At 44.1% G+C, this 17,671-nt stretch overlaps 1 protein-coding gene across 1 annotated transcript in view; it reads left to right on the forward strand.

The window, feature by feature from the left end:
* LOC118359423 (laminin subunit alpha-5-like) overlaps positions 1-17,671 on the forward strand; it is a 301,123-nt gene that overhangs the window by 80,798 nt on the left and 202,654 nt on the right. Inside the window, 3 exon segments of the mRNA XM_052484170.1 lie at positions 8,455-8,572; positions 17,013-17,131; positions 17,303-17,473. Coding sequence (XP_052340130.1) covers positions 8,455-8,572; positions 17,013-17,131; positions 17,303-17,473 — 408 coding nt within the window.

Genomic DNA, 17,671 nt, shown 5'->3' on the forward strand with positions numbered 1-17,671 from the left:
TCTCTCTCTCTCTCCTCCTCATTGAATAGATAGAGGTCCTGTCTGGGAGGTTGGTGAAACTCTGGTCTCTCTCTCTCTCCTTCTCATTGAATAGATAGAGGTCCTGTCTGGGAGGTTGGTGAAACTCTGGTCTCTCTCTCTCTCCTCCTCATTGAATAGATAGAGGTCCTGTCTGGGAGGTTGGTGAAACTCTGGTCTCTCTCTCTCCTCATTGAATAGATAGAAGTCCTGTCTGGGAGGTTGGTGAAACTCTGGTCTCTCTCTCCTCCTCATTGAATAGATAGAGGTCCTGTCTGGGAGGTTGGTGAAACTCTGGTCTCTCTCTCTCCTCATTGAATAAATAGAGGTCCTGTCTGGGAGGTTGGTGAAACTCTGGTCTCTCTCTCTCTCTCCTCCTCATTGAATAGATAGAGGTCCTGTCTGGGAGGTTGGTGAAACTCTGGTCTCTCTCTCTCTCCTCCTCATTGAATAGATAGAGGTCCTGTCTGGGAGGTTGGTGAAACTCTGGTCTCTCTCTCTCTCCTCCTCATTGAATAGATAGAGGTCCTGTCTGGGAGGTTGGTGAAACTCTGGTCTCTCTCTCCTCCTCATTGAATAGATAGAGGTCCTGTCTGGGAGGTTGGTGAAACTCTGGTCTCTCTCTCTCCTCCTCATTGAATAGATAGAGGTCCTGTCTGGGAGGTTGGTGAAACTCTGGTCTCTCTCTCTCCTCCTCATTGAATAGATAGAGGTCCTGTCTGGGAGGTTGGTGAAACTCTGGTCTCTCTCTCTCTCCTCCTCATTGAATAGATAGAGGTCCTGTCTGGGAGGTTGGTGAAACTCTGGTCTCTCTCTCTCTCCTCCTCATTGAATAGATAGAGGTCCTGTCTGGGAGGTTGGTGAAACTCTGGTCTCTCTCTCTCTCCTCCTCCTCATTGAATAGATAGAGGTCCTGTCTGGGAGGTTGGTGAAACTCTGGTCTCTCTCTCTCTCCTTCTCATTGAATAGATAGAGGTCCTGTCTGGGAGGTTGGTGAAACTCTGTTCTCTCTCTCTCTCTCCTCCTCATTGAATAGATAGAGGTCCTGTCTGGGAGGTTGGTGAAACTCTGGTCTCTCTCTCTCTCCTCCTCATTGAATAGATAGAGGTCCTGTCTGGGAGGTTGGTGAAACTCTGGTCTCTCTCTCTCTCTCCTCCTCATTGAATAGATAGAGGTCCTGTCTGGGAGGTTGGTGAAACTCTGGTCTCTCTCTCTCTCTCCTCCTCATTGAATAGATAGAGGTCCTGTCTGGGAGGTTGGTGAAACTCTGGTCTCTCTCTCTCTCTCCTCCTCATTGAATAGATAGAGGTCCTGTCTGGGAGGTTGGTGAAACTCTGGTCTCTCTCTCTCTCTCTCTCTCTCCTCATTGAATAGATAGAGGTCCTGTCTGGGAGGTTGGTGAAACTCTGGTCAAAGTTCAATGATTCCTTCAAGCTCTACATTTCATGAATAGTATTGAGGTGGTAGAATGACTTATTAACCAACGAGATACCAGTACCTCTTGGCAATACTACAGGTTTAGTATGGATGCTGTTCAACGCACACACACACGCGCACACACACACACGCACGCACACACACACACGCACGCACACACACACTCACGCACACACACACTCACGCACACACACACACACGCGCGCACGCACACACGCACACTCACGCACACACAACTGACTGACACAATGACTGAACTGGAAACTTAAAACTGGTTTCAGGTCCCTTCCTTTTCCAGACAGGAAGTTGATCTAACCGGGTTATGAAGGAGCTTATCTAACAGGAAGTTGATCTCCCGGGTTATGAAGGAGCTTATCTAACAGGAAGTTGATCTAACCGGGTTATGAAGGAGCTTATCTAACAGGAAGTTGATCTAACCGGGTTATGAAGGAGCTTATCTAACAGGAAGTTGATCTAACCGGGTTATGAAGGAGCTTATCTAACAGGAAGTTGATCTAACCGGGTTATGAAGGAGCTTATCTAACAGGAAGTTGATCTAACCCGGGTTATGAAGGAGCTTATCCAACAGGAAGTTGATCTAACCGGGTTATGAAGGAGTTTATCTAACAGGAAGTTGATCTAACCCGGGTTATGAAGGAGCTTATCTAACAGGAAGTTGATCTAACCCGGGTTATGAAGGAGCTTATCCAACAGGAAGTTGATCTAACCCGGGTTATGAAGGAGCTTATCCAACAGGAAGTTGATCTAACCGGGTTATGAAGGAGCTTATCTAACAGGAAGTTGATCTAACCCGGGTTATGAAGGAGCTTATCTAACAGGAAGTTGATCTAACCTGGGTTATGAAGGAGCTTATCTAACAGGGCGATACAGAACTGTAACCTCACACCCTATTGGCCAAAATCAAAAACCTCACACCCTATTGGCCGAGAGCAAAACCCTCACACCCTATTACAGTAACGTCTGGGGCACATCAGGGACACATCCTATCTATAATATACACAATTACCAAAACATATCAACCTGAGGGATATGTCTCTCTCTATTTCTTTGAGGTGAGGATCTCACATGGAAAATTGCAATGCTCTCGCTATGGGCTGGCTGGCTAGCAAATGTAGCTACACACAATAATACCAAAGACGGCCTCCCGAGTGGCGCAGAGGTCTAAGGCGCTGCATCACAGTGCTTGAGGCGTCGCTACAGACCCGGGTTCGATCCCGGGCTATGTCACAGCCTGCTGAGCCTGGGAGACCCATGAGGTGGAGCACAATTGGCCCATCGTGCTCTAGCGAGTCCAGTGGCGGGCCGGGCGCACGCTGACGGTCCCCGGTTGTTTGGTGTTTCCTCCGGGTTAAGCGAGCAGTGTGTCAAGAAGCAGTGTTCCTTGGGTCATGTTTCGGAGGATGGGTGGCTCTCGACCTTCGCCTCAGGAGTTGCAGTGATGGGACAAGACTGTAACTACCAATTGGGGAGAAAAAAGGGGCAAAAATTACAAATAAAATAATAATCATTTTAAAATATATATTAATACCAAAGACAATGTCAGCATGTTTCGTAGCTGTAAAATCACCTAAACAAACTGCACTATCAATTTAGGAGTCTACAATCTCATCCATGTTCAACCTGCACTCCTCACAGAGTGGAGTCTAATATTCGCAACTGCAGATATACTTTTGAAAAGATGGGAAACGTTGCTACGTCAATGGGGGTGCACAGTGCATTCTGGGAGATTCTGGGACAAAGAGCGCTCTCCTTCAAGGAGCGAATGGGAGTCTATTGGACACTAGCTCAAAAACAAACAAAACAATAACAGACATTTTGTCAACAAGAAGTACATTTAAAAAATGAATAAATACAAATATTTTCCAAAATATGAGATTATTAACTCGCTATCGGTAGTATTGTATAGCTAAAGGGAATCGTGACATTACGTACTTTAGGGGAAAATAGGTATTTCGACATATGCACTGACTTTGAGAAGGGATTGGTGACGATTAGCTTAGCAGGCAAAGTGATGCAGCATGACAACGTGAAGAGATTTTTATTTAACGAGGCAAGTCAGTTAAGAACAAATTCTTATTTTCAATGACGGCCTGGGTTAACTGCCTTGTTCAGGGGCAGAACCACAGATTTGTAGATTTGTCAGCTCTGGGATTTGAACTGGCAACCATTCCGATTATTAGTCCAACGCTCTAACCACTAGGCTACCCTGCCGCCTCTACACTCTAACCACTAGGCTACCCTGCCGCCTCTACACTCTAACCACTAGACTACCCTGCCGCCTCTACACTCTAACCACTAGACTACCCTGCCGCCTCTACACTCTAACCACTAGACTACCCTGCCGCCTCTACACTCTAACCACTAGGCTACCCTGCCGCCTCTACACTCTAACCACTAGACTACCCTGCCGCCTCTACACTCTAACCACTAGGCTACCCTGCCGCCTCTACACTCTAACCACTAGGCTACCCTGCCGCCTCTACACTCTAACCACTAGACTACCCTGCCGCCTCTACACTCTAACCACTAGGCTACCCTGCCGCCTCTACACTCTAACCACTAGGCTACCCTGCCGCCTCTACACTCTAACCACTAGGCTACCCTGCCGCCTCTACACTCTAACCACTAGGCTACCCTGCCACCTCTACACTCTAACCACTAGGCTACCCTGCCGCCTCTACACTCTAACCACTAGGCTACCCTGCCGCCTCTACACTCTAACCACTAGGCTACCCTGCCGCCTCTACACTCTAACCACTAGGCTACCCTGCCTCCTCTACACTCTAACCACTAGGCTAACCTGCCTAACCACTAGGCTACTACACTCTAACCACTAGGCTACCCTGCCGCCTCTACACTCTAACCACTAGGCTACCCTGCCGCCTCTACACTCTAACCACTAGGCTACCCTGCCACCTCCACACTCTAACCACTAGGCTACCCTGCCACCTCTACACTCTAACCACTAGGCTACCCTGCCTACACTCTCCACTAGGCTGCCCTGCCGCCTAACCACTAGGCTACCCTGCCTCCTCTACACTCTAACCACTAGGCTACCCTGCCGCCTCTACACTCTAACCACTAGGCTACCCTGCCACCCCTACACTCTAACCACTAGGCTACCCTGCCTCCTCTACACTCTAACCACTAGGCTACCCTGCCTCCTCTACACTCTAACCACTAGGCTACCCTGCCTCCTCTACACTCTAACCACTAGGCTACCCTGCCGCCTCTACACTCTAACCACTAGGCTACCCTGCCACCCCTACACTCTAACCACTAGGCTACCCTGCCTCCTCTACACTCTAACCACTAGGCTACCCTGCCGCCTCTACACTCTAACCACTAGGCTACCCTGCCACCCCTACACTCTAACCACTAGGCTACCCTGCCTCCTCTACACTCTAACCACTAGGCTACCCTGCCGCCTCTACACTCTAACCACTAGGCTACCCTGCCGCCTCTACACTCTAACCACTAGGCTACCCTGCCACCCCTACACTCTAACCACTAGGCTACCCTGCCTCCTCTACACTCTAACCACTAGGCTACCCTGCCTCCTCTACACTCTAACCACTAGGCTACCCTGCCGCCTCTACACTCTAACCACTAGGCTACCCTGCCACCCCTACACTCTAACCACTAGGCTACCCTGCCGCCTCTACACTCTAACCACTAGGCTACCCTGCCTCCTCTACACTCTAACCACTAGACTACCCTGCCGCCTCTACACTCTAACCACTAGGCTACCCTGCCTCCTCTACACTCTAACCACTAGGCTACCCTGCCTCCTCTACACTCTAACCACTAGGCTACCCTGCCTCCTCTACACTCTAACCACTAGGCTACCCTGCCTCCTCTACACTCTAACCACTAGACTACCCTGCCTCCTCTACACTCTAACCACTAGGCTACCCTGCCTCCTCTACACTCTAACCACTAGACTACCCTGCCTCCTCTACACTCTAACCACTAGGCTACCCTGCCTCCTCTACACTCTAACCACTAGGCTACCCTGCCTCCTCTACACTCTAACCACTAGACTACCCTGCCGCTCTACACTCTAACCACTAGGCTACCCTGCCACCCCTACACTCTAACCACTAGGCTACCCTGCCGCCTCTACACTCTAACCACTAGGCTACCCTGCCGCCTCTACACTCTAACCACTAGACTACCCTGCCTCCTCTACACTCTAACCACTAGGCTACCCTGCCTCCTCTACACTCTAACCACTAGGCCACCCTGCCACCCCTACACTCTAACCACTAGGCTACCTACCTCCTCTACACTCTAACCACTAGGCTACCCTGCCTCCTCTACACTCTAACCACTAGGCCACCTGCCACCCCTACACTCTAACCACTAGGCTACCTACCTCCTCTACACTCTAACCACTAGGCTACCCTGCCTCCTCTACACTCTAACCACTAGGCCACCTGCCACCCCTACACTCTAACCACTAGACTACCTGCCACCTCTACACTCTAACCACTAGGCTACTCTGCCTCCTCTACACTCTAACCACTAGACTACCCTGCCTCCTCTACACTCTAACCACTAGGCTACCCTGCCTCCTCTACACTCTAACCACTAGACTACCCTGCCTCCTCTACACTCTAACCACTAGGCTACCCTGCCACCTCTACACTCTAACCACTAGACTACCCTGCCGCCTCTACACTCTAACCACTAGACTACCCTGCCTCCTCTACACTCTAACCACTAGGCTACCCTGCCACCCCTACACTCTAACCACTAGGCTACCCTGCCGCCTCTACACTCTAACCACTAGGCTACCCTGCCGCCTCTACACTCTAACCACTAGACTACCCTGCCTCCTCTACACTCTAACCACTAGGCTACCCTGCCTCCTCTACACTCTAACCACTAGGCCACCCTGCCACCCCTACACTCTAACCACTAGGCTACCTACCTCCTCTACACTCTAACCACTAGGCTACCCTGCCTCCTCTACACTCTAACCACTAGGCCACCCTGCCGCCTCTACACTCTAACCACTAGGCTACCCTGCCGCCCCTACACTCTAACCACTAGGCTACCCTGCCTCCTCTACACTCTAACCACTAGGCTACCCTGCCTCCTCTACACTCTAACCACTAGGCTACCCTGCCTCCTCTACACTCTAACCACTAGGCTACCCTGCCTCCCCGACAGTCTGCTGGGTGGGGGTGTTAAATGTTCATTTATTTAGATTCCTATCTCCTTTCTTCTGTAATATCTCTGGCAACGGCACCATGCAATGCACCCTGGACTGTAGAGGCAGACAAATAGGAGAAAATGTGCTAGACCCCCCATTAAATTACACAATTCTCGAGGTAGGAACTTCTCAAAAAAAAAATATGATAAATGGCTCCGTCGAGAGAAGACATCCTCCTTGGTTATTAATATCTGACATGTACAATAGACATTTTAGCGATCTGAAAGTCATATTCCTATTCATTTCCAGTGTAGTGGGAGAGACTTTACCACGGTGCTACGTCATACCGGATGGATTTCTGCCTGCTGGAACGTCATTAACTCAGATACACATGAAAACAGGACCCCCTCCCTCATAGAAACACTCACACCATATCGTTCAACACGGGTGAACCTTTCCTTTTTACGTAACCTTCTATCTTTTTTGTACACCAAACTTAACATATCATACTCATTTGAGTGTCTCGGATTTACGTTTACTATGTTACGTCTAGTCTATGAGACCAGGCTGTCTACTGTACTAAGTACACTTCTACCTCGTGTATATGAAACCGTGACAGGAACACTCCAACACATATAGGATATTTGAACTCAACGCACTACAGGTGGAACGCCATGGGTTTGGCAAGGGAGACTATACGCCCCCAGAGTGTGAAATACAGCCTGGATGAAACTTGAGCTCCTCCAAATGCAACAAAAATCCCACTTTGGGGGGGGTCTGAGACGCCGACAGCAAGATGCATCAATCTCACCAGAGGAAGCATCCGAGCGAGCAAAATAGCTCAACCTTAACCTAAATATCCACTGTTCAGCTTGCGTCTCGATCTCACTCTGTTTGTCTGTCTCTCTCCCTCTCTCTCTGTTTCTCTCTCGCTCTCTTTCTTGCTGTCTCTCTCTCTCTCTCTCTCTCTCTCTCTCTCTCTTTCTCTCTTTCTCGCTGTCTCTCTCTCTCTCTCTCTCTCTCTCTCTCTCTCTCTCTCTCTCTCTCTCTCTCTCTCTCTCTCTCTCTCTCTCTCTCTCTCTCTCTCTCTCTCTCTCTCTCTCTCTCTCTCTCTCTCTCTCTCTCTGTCTCTCTCTCTCTCTCACTCTCTCTCTCGCTCTCTCTTTCTCACTGTCTCGCTCGCTGTCTCTCTCTCTCGCGCTCTCTCTCTCTCTCTGTGTGTCTGTCTTTGATGATAGATCGATGGGAACAAACATCACACACACACAAACGTCAAAGCCTAACACAGAAATTCCATCCTTTCTGTTACTAAATGACTCTCTTTGAATAGTGCATCAAGGGAACAATTATGTTTTTTTTTTAACTCACCACTAGATGAATAGAGAAATTAAGCTCACAATTCCTAACATCGACAGCACATATTTTATTAGCCTTTATGAAGTGTCCAGGGATGCATCCCAAATGCCATCCTGTTCCCTATAATAGTGCACTTCCTTTGACCAGAGCCCTATGGACAATAGGACACAGGACACAGGTTAATAAGTGTTTTCAGGTCTAAATGTTACTGTGTGTGACAATGACATACTAGAAGCAAAGAAGGGGAATATTCATACTTCAAAACTAATTCTGAGAATTCCCCTGATATAAACATTCCCCGTGTTTCAGATTAAAATCACAAGTGTTGGATGTTATTTTTTTACAAGCAGATTTCTCTCTCTATTTGTCTCCCCCATCTTTGAGAATTCCCCTAAAAATGTTCCCCTTTTTCATGTTCCTCTGAAAAGTAAACGTTGTGTTTTATCCTCTTCTTTCTCCAGCTCTTCCACGTGGCCTATGTCCTGATCAAGTTTGCCAACTCTCCTCGACCAGACCTCTGGGTGCTAGAACGTTCCACCGACTTCGGAGAGACCTACCAGCCGTGGCAGTTCTTCGCCTGTGAGTAGGGCTGGGAATTGGACCTCACGATACAATATTATCACGATACTTAGGTGCCGATGTGTATCGCAATTCTCATGATTCTATATGTATTGTGATTCTCACGATTCTATATACATTGTGATTCTATATGCATTGTGATTCTCATGATTCTATATGCATTGTGATTCTCATGATTCTATATACATTGTGATTCTCATGATTCTATATACATTGTGATTCTCATGATTCTATATGCATTGTGATTCTCATGATTCTATATGCATTGTGATTCTCATGATTCTATATACATTGTGATTCTCATGATTCTATATGCATTGTGATTCTCATGATTCTATATACATTGTGATTCTATATGCATTGTGATTCTCATGATTCTATATGCATTGTGATTCTCATGATTCTATATACATTGTGATTCTCATGATTCCATATACATTGTGATTCTCATGATTCTATATGCATTGTGATTCTCATGATTCTATATGCATTGTGATTCTCATGATTCTATATGCATTGTGATTCTCATGATTCTATATGTATTGTGATTCTCATGATTCTATATGCATTGTGATTCTCATGATTCTATATACATTGTGATTCTCATGATTCTATATGCATTGTGATTCTCATGATTCTATATACATTGTGATTCTATATGCATTGTGATTCTCATGATTCTATATACATTGTGATTCTATATGCATTGTGATTCTCATGATTCTATATGCATTGTGATTCTCATGATTCTATATACATTGTGATTCTCATGATTCTATATACATTGTGATTCTCATGATTCTATATGCATTGTGATTCTATATGCATTGTGATTCTCATGATTCTATATGTATTGTGATTCTCATGATTCTATATGCATTGTGATTCTCATGATTCTATATGCATTGCGATTCTATATGCATTGTGATTCTCATGATTCTATATGCATTGTGATTCTCATGATTCTTTCTATAATCATTGTGGTCCTTCTGGTCCTTCTGTAGCTCAGTTGGTAGAGCATGGCGCTTGTAACGCCAGGGTAGTGGGTTCGATTCCCGGGACCACCCATACGTAGAATGTATGCACACATGACTGTAAGTCGCTTTGGATAAAAGCGTCTGCTAAATGGCATATATTATTATTATTATTATCATTGTGATTCTCATGATTCTTTCTATAATCATTGTGATTCTATATGCATTGTGATTCTATATGCATTGTGATTCTCATGATTCTATATGCATTGTGATTCTCATGATTCTATATGCATTGTGATTCTATATGCATTGTGATTCTCATGATTCTATATGCATTGTGATTCTCATGATTCTATATGCATTGTGATTCTCATGATTCTATATGCATTGTGATTCTCATGATTCTATATGCATTGTGATTCTCATGATTCTATATGCATTGTGATTCTCATGATTATTTCTATAATCATTGTGATTCTATATGCATTGTGATTCTCATGATTCTATAATCATTGTGATTCTATATGCATTGTGATTCTCATGATTCTATAATCATTGTGATTCTATATGCATTGTGATTCTCATGATTCTATATGCATTGTGATTCTCATGATTCTATATGCGTTGTGATTCTCATGATTCTATAATCATTGTGATTCTATATGCATTGTGATTCTCATGATTCTATATGCATTGTGATTCTATATGCATTGTGATTCTCATGATTCTATATGCATTGTGATTCTCATGATTCTATATGCATTGTGATTCTCATGATTATTTCTATAATCATTGTGATTCTATATGCATTGTGATTCAAAAGTATTTTATTGTGACTTGATGTTCCGAACATATTGCTGCAAAGGGACCGGAGCGAGACCAGATAGAGACAAGAGAAAATTAGTTTTGATAATATCACTCACTATCTAAAATGAAGTAGGATGAAAAATACCAGAGTTTTGGCACAGCTACAGACACCTAGAAAAACTATATTTTTTAAATGGTTATTTTTACAAATTGATACTTGGAGTCAAAGTATCGATATAATATCGTCCAAAAGTAATATTGCGATATATAATAGTATTGATTTGAACCCCATCACTACATGTTCCTGTGACTAGAACTATTAGACTCATTTGACTTCCTGAATTTGACTTCCTGAGTTTGACTTCCTGAATTTGACTTCCTGAATTTGACTTCCTGAGTTTGACTTCCTGAATTTGACTTGCTGAGTTTGACTTGCTGAATTTGACTTGCTGAATTTGACTTGCTGAATTTGACTTCCTGAATTTGACTTCCTGAATTTGACTTGCTGAATTTGACTTCCTGAATTTGACTTCCTGAATTTGACTTGCTGAATTTGACTTGCTGAATTTGACTTGCTGAATTTGACTTCCTGAATTTGGCTTCCTGAATTTGACTTGCTGAATTTGACTTCCTGAATTTGACTTCCTGAATTTGACTTGCTGAATTTGACTTGCTGAATTTGACTTCCTGAATTTGACTTCCTGAATTTGGCTTGCTGAATTTGACTTCCTGAATTTGACTTCCTGAATTTGACTTGCTGAATTTGACTTGCTGAATTTGACTTGCTGAATTTGACTTGCTGAATTTGACTTGCTGAATTTGACTTCCTGAATTTGACTTCCTGAATTTGGCTTGCTGAATTTGACTTCCTGAATTTGACTTCCTGAATTTGGCTTGCTGAATTTGACTTCCTGAATTTGACTTCCTGAATTTGACTTCCTGAACATTGAGAAGAGAAGGCTCAGGAAGAGGTTAAGGTTTGTGTGTTAGTAGTGCAGGTGTCTGGGAGGTTTTATAGTTAAACCCCTGAGTTTGTTTTTCTCCCCTTTTTTGTGCTAAGTTGTGTGTGTTTAGATGTTTGTGATTCTAAGGGTTATTCCGAGGTTCCGGGGGTTTGGTTTGGAATAATCTTGAGAGGTAGGGGCTGTGGGGTAGGTGGGCTCTCACAGAGCTGCTTCCACCTGACTGAAGGCACAAGCTGTCAATCAGTAGGTGGGAGACTGGAACATTCCGAGCATTGCTGCCAGCCCACCTCAGCGTCAGTACAGGCCCTGGCTAGATCCGATACAGCTTCGGTACTTTATTCTTTTCCTCTTAAGGAAAACACGAGGCAGAGACATTATCATGGTTCAGATAAGGTAAAGAGAGAAACGTAAAGGGAGGGAGAGCAGCAGCTATGTTATACAAACTAATGTGTGTTTAAAATAACACACACACAGAGATCCTAACACACACGCAGAGATCCTAACACACACACAGAGATCCTAACACACACACAGAGATCCAAAGAGAGAGAGAGAGAGAGTTATAAAACAGAACGTTATAAAACAGAATAGCACCAGACCCTTTAGCCCAGGGGTTTTAACAGCCTGAATTCCCACACCTGCTTTCTCACCTGTAGACTCATGCTGTAATGCCATTTACTAGTCAGTGTCTCACCTGTAGACTCACGCTGTAATGCCATTTACTAGTCAGTGTCTCACCTGTAGACTCACGCTGTAATGCCATTTACTAGTCAGTGTCTCACCTGTAGACTCACGCTGTAATGCCATTTACTAGTCAGTGTCTCACCTGTAGACTCACGCTGTAATGCCATTTACTAGTCAGTGTCTCACCTGTAGACTCACGCTGTAATGCCATTTACTAGTCAGTGTCTCACCTGTAGACTCACGCTGTAATGCCATTTACTAGTCAGTGTCTCACCTGTAGACTCACGCTATAATACCATTTACTAGTCAGTGTCTCACCTGTAGACTCACGCTGTAATGCCATTTACTAGTCAGTGTCTCACCTGTAGACTCACGCTGTAATACCATTTACTAGTCAGTGTCTCACCTGTAGACTCACGCTGTAATGCCATTTACTAGTCAGTGTCTCACCTGTAGACTCACGCTGTAATGCCATTTACTAGTCAGTGTCTCACCTGTAGACTCACGCTATAATGCCATTTACTAGTCAGTGTCTCACCTGTAGACTCACGCTGTAATGCCATTTACTAGTCAGTGTCTCACCTGTAGACTCACGCTGTAATGCCATTTACTAGTCAGTGTCTCACCTGTAGACTCACGCTGTAATGCCATTTACTAGTCAGTGTCTCACCTGTAGACTCACGCTGTAATGCCATTTACTAGTCAGTGTTGGGGAGTAGTGAATTACATTCTGTAATGCCATTTACTAGTCAGTGTTGGGGAGTAGTGAATTACATTCTGTAATGCCATTTACTAGTCAGTGTTGGGGAGTAGTGAATTACATTCTATAATGCCATTTACTAGTCAGTGTTGGGGAGTAGTGAATTACATTCTGTAATGCCATTTACTAGTCAGTGTTGGGGAGTAGGGAATTACATTCTGTAATGCCATTTACTAGTCAGTGTTGGGGAGTAGTGAATTACATTCTGTAATGCCATTTACTAGTCAGTGTTGGGGAGTAGGGAATTACATTCTGTAATGCCATTTACTAGTCAGTGTTGGGGAGTAGTGAATTACATTCTGTAATGCCATTTACTAGTCAGTGTTGGGGAGTAGGGAATTACATGCACTGTAGTTCAGCAGAATCATTTCATTACATCTTGCTGTAGCTTGGTGGTAGTTTAACTAAATCCAGACTTGGTAATATTAGCAGTAGTTCATTACTCTTTTGCTGTGTAGTTAACTACTGGAACTACACACTACTTTTTCTGAAGAAAGACTAATAATTATGGGTAAGGTAGTCCAGAATGTCCTTTCTGTTTGGGTCATCAGACCTGCCTGAATGTCCTTTCTGTTTGGGCCTCAGACCTGCCTGAATGTCCTTTCTGTTTGGGTCATCAAACCTGCCTGAATGTCCTTTCTGTTTGGGTCATCAAACCTGCCTGAATGTCCTTTCTGTTTGGGTCATCAAACCTGCCTGAATGTCCTTTCTGTTTGGGCCTCAGACCTGCCTGAATGTCCTTTCTGTTTGGGTCATCAAACCTGCCTGAATGTCCTTTCTGTTTGGGTCATCAGACCTGCCTGAATGTCCTTTCTGTTTGGGTCATCAAACCTGCCTGAATGTCCTTTCTGTTTGGGTCATCAAACCTGCCTGAATGTCCTTTCTGTTTGGGCCTCAGACCTTCCTGATTGTCCTTTCTGTTTGGGTCATCAGACCTGCCTGATTGTCCTTTCTGTTTGGGTCATCAGACCTGCCTGAATGTCCTTTCTGTTTGGGTCATCAGACCTGCCTGAATGTCCTTTCTGTTTGGGCCTCAGACCTGCCTGAATGTCCTTTCTGTTTGGGTCATCAGACCTGCCTGAATGTCCTTTCTGTTTGGGCATCAGACCTGCCTGAATGTCCTTTCTGTTTGGGCCTCAGACCTGCCTGAATGTCCTTTCTGTTTGGGTCATCAGACCTGCCTGAATGTCCTTTCTGTTTGGGTCATCAGACCTGCCTGAATGTCCTTTCTGTTTGGGTCATCAGACCTGCCTGAATGTCCTTTCTGTTTGGGTCATCAGACCTGCCTGAATGTCCTTTCTGTTTGGGTCATCAGACCTGCCTGAATGTCCTTTCTGTTTGGGTCATCAGACCTGCCTGATTGTCCTTTCTGTTTGGGCCTCAGACCTGCCTGATTGTCCTTTCTGTTTGGGTCATCAAACCTGCCTGAATGTCCTTTCTGTTTGGGTCATCAAACCTGCCTGAATGTCCTTTCTGTTTGGGTCATCAGACCTGCCTGAATGTCCTTTCTGTTTGGGTCATCAGACCTGCCTGATTGTCCTTTCTGTTTGGGTCATCAGACCTGCCTGAATGTCCTTTCTGTTTGGGCCTCAGACCTGCCTGATTCTCACTTCAAACTGTTTTTATGTGTAATAGGCTAAATTACACATTCTGTTAACATCTGTCTCCAGAGTGAACTGTAGTCTATAACATCTTAGATTTAGATATGATAAATTTAATCTAAGTTCAACATGTGACCGTGACAGTTCATATAAGATAATCTTGTCAATTGAAATAAATTGATTCGACCCTAATCTATGGATCTCACATGACTGGGAATACAGATGTACTGTTAATCTGTTGGTCATAGATACCTGAAAACAAAAAGTAGAGGAGTGGATCAGAAAACCAGTCCGTATCTGGTGTGACAAACCATTTGCCTCAAGCAGCGCGACAAATCTCCTTCACACAGAGTGGGTCAGGCTTTTTGATTGTGGCCTGTGGAATGTTGTCCCACTTTCGCTTCAATGGCTGTGAAGTTACTGGATATTGGCGGGAACTGGAACGCGCTGTCATACACGTCGATCCAGAGCATCCCAAACATGCTCAATGGGTGACATGTCTGGTGAGTATGCAGGCCATGGAAGTACATGTTCAGCTTCCAGGAATTGTGTCCAGATCCTTGCAACATGGGGCTGTTCATTATCTTGCTGAAACATGAGCTGATTGTGGCGGATGAATGGCACGACAACGGGCCTCAGGATCTCTTCACGGTAACTCTGTGCATTCAAATTGCCATCGATAAAATGCAATTGTGTTCGTTGTCCGTAGCTTATGCCTGTCCATACCATAACCCCACCGCCACCACGGGACAATCAGTTAACAACGTTGACTTCAGCAAACCGCACAACGCCTTTCATGTGGTCTGCGGTTGTGAGGCCGGTTGGTAGAGAAATAAACATGACATTCTCTGCCAACGTGGTCCTTCTGTGGCTCAGTTGGTAGAGCATGGCGCTTGTAACGCCAGGGTAGTGGGTTCGATTCCCAGGACCACCCATACGTAGAATGTATGCACACATGACTGTAAGTCGCTTTGGATAAAAGCGTCAGCTAAATGGCATATATTATATTATTATATTAACAGGTCTGTTGGATATCCCTGCAGTCAGCCTGCCAGTTGCCACGCTCCTTTAACTTGAGACATCTGTGGCATTGTGTTGTGTGACAAAACTGCACATTTTAGAGTGGCCTTTTATTGTCCCCCCCGGCACAAGGTGCACCTGTGTAATGATCATGCTCTTTGAGTCCGGTGGATAGATAATCTTGGCAAAGTAGAAATGTTCACGAACAGGGATGTAAACAAATTTGGGCACAATTCTTTTTTGTGCGTATGTAAAATTTGAGGGATATTTTTTTTTCAACTCGGCATTTTTACATGTTGCGTCTATATTTTTGTCCAGTGTAACTTTTTCTTAAGGGTAGCTTTAGTGTAGTTTAACTTATTTCCTGTGTGAAGTAATTGGTAGCTTGGTCAACTACATTTTCAGAGTAGCTTTCCCAACGCTGTGACTGAACCAACACACATCTCAGCTCATATCCATCACAGATTCTTATCGTTCTTCTCTCTGGTTATTATTGTGTTGTTTTATGTGTGTATTTATGTGTGTTGTTGTGTATTTATGTGTGTATGTGTGTTTATGTGTGTTGTTGTGTATGTCTAGTTTATGTGTGTATATGTGTATTTATGTGTGTGTATGTGTATTTACGTGTGTTTGTGTGTGTTTGTGTGTATGTATGTGTATTTATGTTTGTTGTTGTGTATTTACGTGTGTTTGTGTATTTTATGTGTGTTTATGTGTATTTATGTGTATTTTATGTGTGTGTATGTGTAGTTTGTGTGTTTATGTGTATTTATGTGTATTTATGTGTATTTTATGTGTGTGTATGTGTAGTTTATGTGTGTTTATGTGTATTTATGTGTGTTTGTGTGTATGTGTAGTTTATGTGTCTTTATGTGTATTTATGTGTGTGTATGTGTATTTATGTGTGTTTATGTGTATTTATGTGTATTTATGTGTGTTTATGTGTATTTATGTGTATTTATGTGTATTTATGTGTATGTGTAGTTTATGTGTATTTATGTGTGTGTATGCGTAGTTTGTGTATGTGTATTTATGTGTATTTATGTGTGTTTATGTGTATTTTATGTGTATTTATGTGTGTATGTGTGTTTATGTGTGTGTATGTGTGTGTATGTGTATTTATGTGTGTTTATGTGTATTTATGTGTGTGTATGTGTATTTATGTGTGTTTATGTGTATTTATGTGTATTTATGTGTGTATGTGTGTTTATGTGTGTTTATGTGTGTGTATGTGTATTTATGTGTGTTTATGTGTATTTATGTGTGTATGTGTAGTTTATGTGTGTTTATGTGTGTTTATGTGTATGTGTAGTTTATGTGTGTGTATGTGTAGTTTATGTGTGTTTGTGTATTTATGTGTATTTATGTTTGTATGTGTAGTTTATGTGTATTTATGTGTATTTTATGTGTGTATGTGTAGTTTATGTGTGTTTATGTGTGTTTATGTGTGTTTATGTGTATTTATGTGTGTTTATGTGTATTTTATGTGTGTGTATGTGCAGTTTATGTGTGTTTATGTGTATTTATGTGTGTTTTATGTGTGTGTGTGTAGTTTATGTGTATTTATGTGTAGTTTATGTGTGTATGTGTAGTTTATGTGTGTTTATGTGTATGTGTGTTTAACAGCTTCTAAGAGAGACTGCATTGAGCGCTTCGGACAGCGAACCATCGAACGGATCAACTCTGACAACGACGTCATCTGTACCACTGAATACTCCCGCATCGTACCCCTGGAGAATGGAGAGGTGCAGTGGTGTGTGTGTGTGTGTGTGTGTGTGTGTGTGTGTGTGTGTGTGCGTGCGTGCGTGCGTGCGTGCGTGCGTGCGTGCGTGCGTGCGTGCGTGCGAGAGAGACAGTGTCTGTGTGTGTGTGAGAGACAGCGTCTGTGTGTGTGTGACATCGTCCCTCTCTCCCAGGTGGTGGTGTCTCTAGTGAACGGGCGTCCCGGGGCTATGAACTTCTCCTACTCTCCAGTCCTGAGGGATTTCACCAAGGCCACCAACATCCGTCTCCGTTTCCTCAGAACCAACACCCTCCTGGGACACCTGATGGGCAAGGCCCTCCGCGACCCCACCGTCACACGCAGGGTGGGTACTGGGTTAGGACACATGGTAGTGGGTTAGGGTACTGGGTTAGGACACATGGTAGTGGGTACTGGGTTAGGACACATGGTAGTGGTTAGTGGGTTAGGGTACTGGGTTAGGGTACTGGGTCAGGGTACTGGCTAGTGGATTAGAATACTGGGTTAGGATACATGTTATTGGGTTAGGGTACTGGGTTAGGGT

This window comes from Oncorhynchus keta, chromosome 28 (assembly GCF_023373465.1).
Source record: "Oncorhynchus keta strain PuntledgeMale-10-30-2019 chromosome 28, Oket_V2, whole genome shotgun sequence".
NCBI lineage: Eukaryota > Metazoa > Chordata > Actinopteri > Salmoniformes > Salmonidae > Oncorhynchus > Oncorhynchus keta.